The sequence below is a fragment of the Drosophila mojavensis genome, unplaced genomic scaffold, assembly GCF_018153725.1.
Source record: "Drosophila mojavensis isolate 15081-1352.22 unplaced genomic scaffold, ASM1815372v1 contig_74, whole genome shotgun sequence".
NCBI lineage: Eukaryota > Metazoa > Arthropoda > Insecta > Diptera > Drosophilidae > Drosophila > Drosophila mojavensis.
In genome coordinates, this window is record NW_025318899.1 from 14593821 (window position 1) to 14602860 (window position 9040).

A 9040-nucleotide genomic window follows, 5' to 3' on the forward strand; every position below is an offset into this window, starting at 1 on the left:
CAAAAAGAAAATATATAAACGTGTGTTTAACATTTGAGACTGTATGTACTATACATAGACATATATGTACTATAAAAAATCCATTTCGTTCCAAAATGCACTTGCCCAGAAACACAATTTATATTTTCTATAGCTTTAAATGTATATTAGTCAAGCATTCAGCAAACTTAAATGTAAATTAAAAGACCATATTTATATTTGTATTGTCTTTTGCTGCATTTTTCATCAATGTTTTTTACTTTTCGAATATACTCAAATATCGAAATAATTTAGGTAAACGTATATGTAATTTGCACATTGATACAAAAGAAAAAGAAAAGATATTAAATTAATTAGACACAAAATAAAAAATAAAAAAAAAGAAAATTAAAATTAAATAAAATTAAAAAAAAGCTCGGCAAAAATAAATAGCATTTATGGTCAAGATCTGTGTGTTCAAGTGATACAAATAATAATGATTAAATGAATATAGTACTTCTATTTCAAGTTTGTGTCTCAAAAGCAAGCATGAGAATGTTTAAATAAAAAACCATAATGAAATATAACTCTTAATTGTATAACTTTTAACTAGTCACTAGCTAATTCTGCTTAAAAACTTTGGAATGTCACAGCCTTGGCGACAGCAACAGAGAACTGGCATTCTCTTTAATTTCTGCTGCTGTTGACCTTATAGATGCGACATTTGTTATCCGTTAGGGCGGCCAAATAGGAGCCAGCCGATGTGTTCACTGGACAGATGTCGTAGACAACCTCATTCACCGGCATCGTTTGGACGCGTTCCTCTCTCCGTACGTCGTACATCATTAGCTGTTTGTTGTCCTGCAAGTAGCCAACGACCAGCGTATTATCCTCCACGCCCAGCTGTGTGGGTCGTGTCATATAGGGCGTGGCAGTGGAGCCAAATATTGTTGCTTTTACTTGCAGCACTGGTACGCCATCAATTTTGTCCAGTTTGGTGAGTATAAAACGCGACTGGGGGTAATTGGCATTGGAACGTGCTGAGAAGAGCACCGTGTCCTGCAGCACATCATATTGCATAGATAGGAAGGGCCCCTCGACATTGAGGCGGGTGGGCACGGCCGTATCACTGGCATACTCATAAAATTTCACCACGGTCAGCTGGCAGACCAGAAACCCACCGTTGGTGAACACCTTGCCCGCGGGCACGGCAGCTATGTTTATCACAGGACTAAAGTTTTCTGTAAAAAAATATCAACATTAAAAGAGACGTAAGAAGGGAATCGCTGTTAGCTTACCCTCAGATTGAAACTCGCTGAGGATTGTCTCCGGGAAGCGCATATCGAATACATAGACCCCACCCCTAAGGTCGCCCGCATAGAGAAAATGTTCACGCTCGTTGCGATCCACTCCACAAGACCAGAGCGGTTTCTCATTGGCCATGAACATGTTGCTGCATTGGCGGGTGCGCACGTCGTAGGTCTTGATGCGGGTCTCGCGACTGGCCACGGTCAGCAGGCGCTGACTCTCGCTAAAGCCAATGTCTCGCACTAGCAACGCCGAGGTGTGCAGAAAGTGCAGTGGTTTGAAGCTTGGCGGATCGATGAAGCGGACGCCGTAGCCCGGAAACAGATTTTGTGCACTTTTCTGCGAGGCAATCAACGTCGATTGTGCAGCCGAGTAGAGCAGCACTCGGCAACCAGGCTCTCGTGTTATTTCAAAGTTCTTCTCCATATAGAGTCGATGGCTAGGCAATTGGCTGATGCTCTTCAATGTACTTCCACTGTCATCATTGTAAGCTCCACGGCAGCCGCCACCAGCGCGCACCATCTGGCGCAGTCTGTCGTAGTCCAGCTGTAGGGCATTCATCTTGTTGACTGTGAGGGAGTGCGACATTTTAACTGTGGCTAGCTCCGTTGTAAGCTCTTGACAACGTCGCCGCTCCGCTTCCAGCTCCCTGCGCATGTCGTGCTCCTCCGTGCGGTCGATGGCCCGCACTCGCTTCGCATAGAGGCAGCGTATGTCTCGATTGGCAGCCTTTGTCTTGCATTGTGGACACACTTTAACTGCCGACTGTCGTTGGCTTTCGATCAGCCAACGGCGTATGCAGGATTCACCAAAGAGATGACCGCAGCGCAAAGATACCAAACGATGCTCACCGCTCATTTCCCATGACTCCAGGCATATGGGGCACGTCATGCCGTCATCCTCATCGTCTTCATTTGAGGATGCCTTGGCTACTGGCGTACCCACCATATTGTTGGCGGCATTAGACAGACGCTTACGTTTCTTAGGCGGCGACGGAGAGTCAAGATTAATAATGCCGTCTTCTTGTTGTTCTGCTCTGCGGGATGTTGTAGGCTGCTCTGCATTTGCTTCTACCACATCAGCTATCTCCTGTTCAACAGCAGGCTGCTCCTCGTTGTCTGCAGGTTCGGGTTCGGCTGCCACTTCTAGCTCATCGACCGATTCTGGCTCATCGGCTTCTGGCTCAACAGCCGCTTCTCGCTCATCAGCCGCTTCTGGCTCATCAGCCGCTCCTTGCTCATCGAGCGCTTCCGGCTCTTCATCTTCATCATCATCCATAGGCAGCACATCTACACTGCGCCGCTGCGCAATTGGCTCTATATTGACCTCTTGTTCTTCAGGTGCTGCGTCGACCATCTCTTGCAAATTATTAGGGTCCAAGTTCTGAGTTGGTCCAATACGCTGATATCTACGCGAACGGTTCAGAATAACAGGCTGAAAGTCCTGGCTGTCCGCATCCTGCTCAGCTGCATCCGAGTCACTGTCACTCATGATTTATATTTGGTAAATTTATTAAGCTTGATGGATGCTAGCCAGCGACGTCTAAAAAATATTAATTTATGTCGCTATGGAATTAGCATTATGTTGCATTTACTTGTTTTGTTGTTTGGTTTTGTTTTGTTGTTGATTGTAATAACATTGATATAGCGCGTTGATTTTATATGCTTAAAGATGCGACATCTGGCAACTCCATATGTCTGGCAGCACTGGCATTGACTGAAATGAGTATATTAACAGAAGTATCGATATTTTGCGAAATATTTCGACGACATTTCGACGCTGTAGACGCCATTCATTTTTGGTTTTGTAAAGGAAAGAACGATTTCAATTGCTTATTGGTAATAAAGTACCAATAAAACACCGGAATCAGCGTAATCATTGTGAGAGTGAAATACTTTGCAAGTGTCTAATACGGCCACGCTGCTTTAAATGAGCATCTTTGCCGGCAATCATATTTCGTATTCCGGCAAATAAATTGCATCAGTATTAGTGACTGGATACAAATCGCAAATCCCCAGGCACACAGTGAAATATTTTCGAAAACTCGAAAATTTTGCAGCCGCTAAAGCACGCAACGCACTGTCCACTGCCCGTTTGTTTGGTAAGTGACAATTCGTATACTTTTTGTAAGAGCAACGCAATTTGCTGACTAACCGCTCTGTCCTTGAACTCGACAGACTTGGCTGCTGTCCATTTCAGTAAGAAATCTAAACACACGCGAAGCAAAACGAAAGCCGACGCTGCCGACGCGCCAATTTAACTTCAATACATACATACAATATAGTAAATCATTCCTTTGCTGCTCCGCTAACAGGAAAATACACTTACCATGGCCGACGCAAAAACACCCGAAAAGATGCTGTCCGCTAAACCACCGGTGTATCATCCAAATAGCCATAGTCCAAATGCTACGCTCCAGCTGCCGAGTCCCATCATCACGCGGCGCACACGCACGGCCTCGACGTAAGTCGCCCCATCCCTATCCTTCTCTCTCTCTCTCTCTCTCTCTTTCTCTCGCTCTGCTTTTAGCCTAGCATACCCGACCTTCTCATCTGGCATTGATTTAATTGTCTGCTCCTCCTCCTTTTTGCTTGCACAAACACGCGCGCGCACTTTTACAAAACAATACCAACAACAACCAACAAAACAGCTCAGCGCGTGCCATGGAAAATCCAATGGTTGCCGGTGTTGTGAAATCCTTTAGCCGCACTAAAGGACACGGCTTCATCACGCCGCACGACGGCGGCGAGGACGTTTTTTGCCATGTTTCCGAGTAAGTTCATTAAATACGTTGACTTCAAAGTTTTTACACGCAATTTAACACCTTAAATTCATTTTGCAATAGCATCGAAGGCGAATATGTGCCCATGCCTGGCGACGAGGTCAAATATCGCCTCTGCGCCATTCCGCCCAAGTTTGAGAAACACCAGGCCGTGCACGTGCAGATAAGCAATTTGACGCCCGAAGTGCACCACAAGTGGGAGGAACCAGTCTTCTGTGGCTCTCCCGCCAAATAGATACTCGCTTCTGTAAAGGCCTTCCACAAAATTTAATTAACTGGAGCACGCAGCAGGAAAACAGAAAACAATGAAAACAATATTAAATAACAATAAACAGTTGGCCAGCGAACGCCGATCAAGACAAACAGAATGAGATAAAAACAACAGCAAATGAAAGCATACAAAACGACTTAATCAATTGTACGTCACACAGCCAGCCAGCCAGCCAGCCAGTTTCAATTAAGTCTTTATTATTATTAAGCTAAGCAAAAAAATATATATTTAACTTTTGTCACAATTGTGTTAGACTTTTTTGAAAAGACCAGTTTGAAGATTTGTAATGGATTCGTCTTGTAATCTGGAATATTGTTATTAAATATCGAGAAATTTCTCGATGGTTTGATTTGGAGCCTGTAACAGTATATGAAAGCTTAATTTTGAATCATATTGAATTATCTAATTTGTAAACGCAAAGCAAAGCAAATGACCGAATATCTTTATTACTAAAAAAAAAATAAAAAAGCTGAAATTTTCAATATTTGTATTTTCTTGTTTGCATTTGGAACAATGGCCTTATCAGTGCGTTCAAAAAGCTATTTAATAATATGTATGTGTACATATGCATATAATTGCTTTTTCTGCATGTGGGGGTAAATATTTTGAAGAGCAAAAAGTGGTATCTAAAAACCGGTTGTGAAATGAGCTTTACAGGTTAATCGATTTATCGATACTCTCACTGGCTTTCGATACGTTCGATGTTGGTCGAGCGAATCGTTTTGCTAAATATGAATAGTACTTGAATCAGGCGAAACGCGAACGTCAACAAACCAGCGCCACATCGTCATACAATGATATAAATCGCTGAAATAAATTTGATTAAATTAATTTGTTTTGAAGTTCGGTTCAGAAGGTTTACAAAAAATTAATTTTTGTTTTTTTTTTTTGGAAACCCGTTGCTAACATTAGCCACCTTTAACTGACGTGGACCTGCAGCTGTTGTTGTTTTTTATTTGCTGCTGATTAGAGAAGCAGCTGAAGGTGAGAGCGCAAATGAAATAATGAGTTAAAACATGCATAACACATTTCATTGTCCGTCAATTTGCAGACAACAACATGTCCGCTCGCCGTCGGGGTCAAGCGCATGACGAGCAAACGCTCGTCGAAACCATGGCACAGGGAGACACAGAGGAGAAGCCTGATTTGCGGGGCGACAGGCGTAACATAGCCATATTGCTGTTCCTGTACGTGCTGCAAGGTATTCCCATTGGCTTGATTGCTGCTGTGCCCATGCTGCTGCAGAATCGAGGCGCCAGCTACAAACAGCAGGCGGAGTTCTCGTTCGCCTATTGGCCATTCAGCATCAAGCTGCTGTGGGCACCCATTGTGGACTCACTGTACGTGCGACGTTTCGGTCGTCGCAAATCGTGGCTGGTGCCTGTGCAGTATTTGTTGGGCTTCTTTATGCTGCTGTTGTCGGTGCACGTGGATCGTTGGCTGGGTGGCAAAGACCTGGAGCCGAATGTGCCATTACTAACGCTCTTGTTTTTTGTGCTGAACTTTTTGGCCGCCACGCAGGACATCGCGGTCGACGGCTGGGCTCTGACTATGCTGAAACGTTGCAATGTGGGCTACGCTTCCACCTGCAATAGTGTGGGCCAAACGGCTGGCTACTTCTTGGGCTATGTGGTGTTCATTGCTCTGGAGTCGAAGGACTTTTGCAACACATATTTGCGATCTGAGCCAGGCGATGCGGGCATGGTTACCCTGCCACGTTTCCTCTGGTTCTGGGGCATCACATTCATCGTGGCAACCACTCTGGTGGCAATATTCAAACGTGAGAACGATGTCGAAGACGCTCACACCGATGCACGCTACAAGGAGGAGCACGAACTTAGCATACACGAAAGCTACAGGGTCCTCTGGGATATGGTTCGCAAGCGACCCGTACAGATTTTAGCTGGCATTCTGCTCACCGTAAAAGTAACTTTTGCAGCCTCCGATGCGGTTACCTCACTGAAACTCATCGATGCCGGCGTGCCCAAGGAGAAGTTAGCCCTGCTGGCTATTCCCGTGATTCCACTTCAACTTATATTGCCCCTCATAGTGGGCAAATATACCAACGGTCCCCGTCCACTGGATGTATACCTAAAGGCAATACCCTATCGTATCGTGTTTGCGACTGTGGCCTCGCTTATTGCCTATGCCACTCCCTATTTGATTTCCGGCGGCGAGGTGCCCGTCTACTACTATGTGCTTCTTGTTTTCAGTTATGGCTGTTATCAGGTATTCCTGTACTCAATGTTTGTGGCCGCCATGGCGTTCTTTGCCAAGATATCGGATCCTGCCGTTGGTGGCACCTACATGACATTCCTAAATACATTGTGCAATCTTGGCGGCAATTGGCCGAATACGGTGGTGCTTTGGCTAGTGGACGTACTAACTATAAAGCAGTGCACCACACAACCCGAAAACCTTTGCGAGGATAAGGAAGAACAGCAGGCAAGTCGCCTTCACTGCAATCTATCTATCTGCATATTCAATAATTTCGCTTTTTTTTTCTATCAGGCCTGTTCGTCAGCTTCTGGCACTTGCGAGATCATATTTGATGGCTACTACTTGGAAGCGGCAGTGTGTGTGATATATGGCATCATTTGGCTAGCGGTGGTGCGCAAATGGATAGTCCGTCTGCAGAATTTGCCGACCAAGGCCTGGATGGTAGTCAAACCATCCGCATACAGAAATAAAATGAGGTAGCAATTAATCGTCTGATCTTCATTCTGCGCTACGCGCACAGTCATTGGTACAAGAAGCTATACATAGAAATCTAGGACTAGGACTAGGACCTATCTGCATTGTAAGCTAGGCGAGATGTAAATTGTTAATGAGCTATGCCCAACCCTCCGTATTGTGTTAAATAACTTATTCCGCATGGAAATTAAATTAAATTCAATGTTTAGCATAAAAATAAAATTTTGGATATATATCTATGCATGGGTGTGGGCAATAAGGATGTTCTGGCTGCGAATAGAGATGTTGTTTTATTCGCACCATGTGGCGTAACATTAGTTTTTCTACAAATCGTTATTGGCATAATTGCCGGCGTTTTGAAATACAAAAAATACGAGTTTCTCTTATGCTTAATAGTACTTCCAGGAGTCAATGGATTCTTGATTCTTTTGTTTGCTCTTGCGTTCAATCAGACCCGCCAAATGCTCTGAGCGCATGGACAGCGAGTCAATCTTCTCCACCAGCTGCTGATAAGGACTTAGTGGCTGTGTACCCATTACGACGTGGCCAAGTTTCGAATCGATCTTTGCATTGAGACGAGCATTGCGTATAAGGTTGACAATCCAGCATTCGGCCTCGTTGGGCTTCATATTCAACTTGTCAGCGAGCATGCTTATGGTGATGCACTGATGGATGCGACAGAATGTTTCGAAGATCATCAGACGCGCATCCTCCACAAATTCGTTGAGGCAGGCGACAATGAAGAAGTCATTCAAAATGACTGTTTGGCACTCGTGCAACTTGAGACGTGCGCCTTCAAAGTCAAAGTTCACGTAGAGGCACTCGAGGAACTCGGTGATGGGATCACGATAGGTGTACGACTCCTGCTGTATGACCTTAATCAAATCCTTGAGAGCATTACGACGAGTGCGATTGATGACCACGGCGGTGGCCAAGTAGCGCATAATGTGTGGGCACATCGTCTGTATAGCATTCAGATACAGTGGCTTATACAGGAACATCTCAATAATGAGGTCACGGCCCTTTGGATGATTGAAGAACACCAACACGGACCAGTGGATCAACCAGGTGCGCTGCTGCAGCGCTTGAATGGTCGAGAAATTTGCGCTATCAATGTAGTCACGCAGACGCGTCAAATCCTCAAGTGCGGTATTCCAGTTGAGAGTCAGAATCTCAGCGGCCAACTTTCCCCACAACACATTCAGATAGTTCTGCAAGGATGACAAATAAGACACCATTCCTAAGGATAAATGCATTTTACTTACCTTATCATTTGGCGACATGACAATAAGGCAGAAATACAAGTATGATGTTGATTCCTGGTAGTTGCCGCACTCATACAAGTACTTCGCCAGCTTGTAGGCACTCTCCAGGTGCTCCACCTTGAAATTGTAGTCCTTCTGCAGAGCATTCACAAAAGTCTTCGAGTCCTTCATGCTCTCGCCGTTCTTCAGAATGTCGGTGGCCTTCATGATGGGCGCCACTTCGTTTTGCAGCTGCTTCAATGTAGCCAACACCTCGGCCTTGCGCTGCACAAGCTCTTCCGGCATCTCCTGACTGAGATTAAGACGCTTGCGTGTGTCCATGGTGTAATCAATCATGTTCGTCTTGTTCACCGTCTCCAGAATATACTCCAGCAGCTCCTGCTGATTGTAGATCTGCGGAACATAGGTAAATTATGAAAGTTATAGTCATTTGTGAAGAATTTGACATTTGATGACGGTGACACGAAGCAATGAATTTTTCTAACCTCCTTGCCGCATAAAAACTCAAGCAGTGGGAAAGTCAAATGTCTGTCCAGATATTGACAATTGATGCGTGTTAGATCAAATTGTGCCATGATTGCAACTGTATTTTCACTATTTTATCAACAAATTACTATTAATTTCCACACAAAATCTGCACAAAAATACGCGTGCGAAAGACGCACAGTGCTGCCCTATGGCGAAAAGAAATGTTATTTTTATGTTTTTAGCATGTAAGCACTGACAGGAGGCAATATTGTTGTTGAGCATCGATAGCCGGGT

General features: G+C 44.6%; 4 protein-coding genes across 5 annotated transcripts; 2 read left to right on the forward strand and 2 right to left on the reverse strand.

The window, feature by feature from the left end:
* Positions 1–191: 191 nt before the first annotated feature.
* LOC6582522 (E3 ubiquitin-protein ligase RFWD3) lies at positions 192–2951 on the reverse strand. The gene is made up of 2 exons (XM_002008187.4): positions 1257–2951; positions 192–1199 (listed from the first exon to the last, which is right to left on the reverse strand). Exons 1-2 carry the CDS (start codon positions 2755–2757, stop codon positions 646–648), a joined length of 2055 nt encoding a protein of 684 aa, XP_002008223.1. The 5' UTR covers positions 2758–2951; the 3' UTR covers positions 192–645.
* Positions 2952–3035: 84 nt separating this feature from the next.
* On the forward strand, positions 3036–4801 carry LOC6582523 (cold shock domain-containing protein CG9705). Of its 2 annotated transcripts, none has more exons than XM_015162487.3 (4): positions 3036–3367; positions 3444–3729; positions 3917–4039; positions 4112–4801. In XM_015162487.3, exons 2-4 carry the CDS (start codon positions 3596–3598, stop codon positions 4281–4283), a joined length of 429 nt encoding a protein of 142 aa, XP_015017973.1. In that variant the 5' UTR covers positions 3036–3367; positions 3444–3595; the 3' UTR covers positions 4284–4801. The 2 variants fall into 2 exon arrangements, with proteins under 2 accessions (XP_015017973.1, XP_002008224.1); XM_002008188.4 differs by having other exon boundaries at positions 3581–3729.
* A 234-nt stretch (positions 4802–5035) lies between these two features.
* On the forward strand, positions 5036–7235 carry LOC6582524 (acetyl-coenzyme A transporter 1). The gene is made up of 3 exons (XM_002008189.4): positions 5036–5303; positions 5371–6764; positions 6831–7235. The coding sequence occupies exons 2-3, from the start codon at positions 5379–5381 to the stop codon at positions 7017–7019; spliced, it is 1575 nt and encodes a 524-aa protein (XP_002008225.1). The 5' UTR covers positions 5036–5303; positions 5371–5378; the 3' UTR covers positions 7020–7235.
* Positions 7236–7277: 42 nt separating this feature from the next.
* On the reverse strand, positions 7278–8971 carry LOC6582525 (eukaryotic translation initiation factor 3 subunit E). Its single transcript, XM_002008190.4, has 3 exons — positions 8764–8971; positions 8279–8671; positions 7278–8224 (listed from the first exon to the last, which is right to left on the reverse strand). Exons 1-3 carry the CDS (start codon positions 8851–8853, stop codon positions 7403–7405), a joined length of 1305 nt encoding a protein of 434 aa, XP_002008226.1. The 5' UTR covers positions 8854–8971; the 3' UTR covers positions 7278–7402.
* Between the last annotated feature and the right edge of the window lie 69 nt (positions 8972–9040).

Coding starts and splice junctions, on each gene's coding strand:
- LOC6582522 (XM_002008187.4), bottom strand. CDS start 2,757: ATGAGTGACAGTGACTCGGATGCAGCTGAGCAGGATGCGGACAGCCAG. Junction 1,200..1,256: donor CAGCGAGTTTCAATCTGAGG/GTAAGCTAACAG, acceptor ATTTTTTTACAG/AAAACTTTAGTCCTGTGATA.
- LOC6582523 (XM_015162487.3), top strand. CDS start 3,596: ATGGCCGACGCAAAAACACCCGAAAAGATGCTGTCCGCTAAACCACCG. Junction 3,730..3,916: donor CGCACACGCACGGCCTCGAC/GTAAGTCGCCCC, acceptor CCAACAAAACAG/CTCAGCGCGTGCCATGGAAA. Junction 4,040..4,111: donor GTTTTTTGCCATGTTTCCGA/GTAAGTTCATTA, acceptor ATTTTGCAATAG/CATCGAAGGCGAATATGTGC.
- LOC6582524 (XM_002008189.4), top strand. CDS start 5,379: ATGTCCGCTCGCCGTCGGGGTCAAGCGCATGACGAGCAAACGCTCGTC. Junction 6,765..6,830: donor AGGATAAGGAAGAACAGCAG/GCAAGTCGCCTT, acceptor TTTTTCTATCAG/GCCTGTTCGTCAGCTTCTGG.
- LOC6582525 (XM_002008190.4), bottom strand. CDS start 8,853: ATGGCACAATTTGATCTAACACGCATCAATTGTCAATATCTGGACAGA. Junction 8,672..8,763: donor AGTTTTTATGCGGCAAGGAG/GTTAGAAAAATT, acceptor TATGTTCCGCAG/ATCTACAATCAGCAGGAGCT. Junction 8,225..8,278: donor TCATGTCGCCAAATGATAAG/GTAAGTAAAATG, acceptor TCATCCTTGCAG/AACTATCTGAATGTGTTGTG.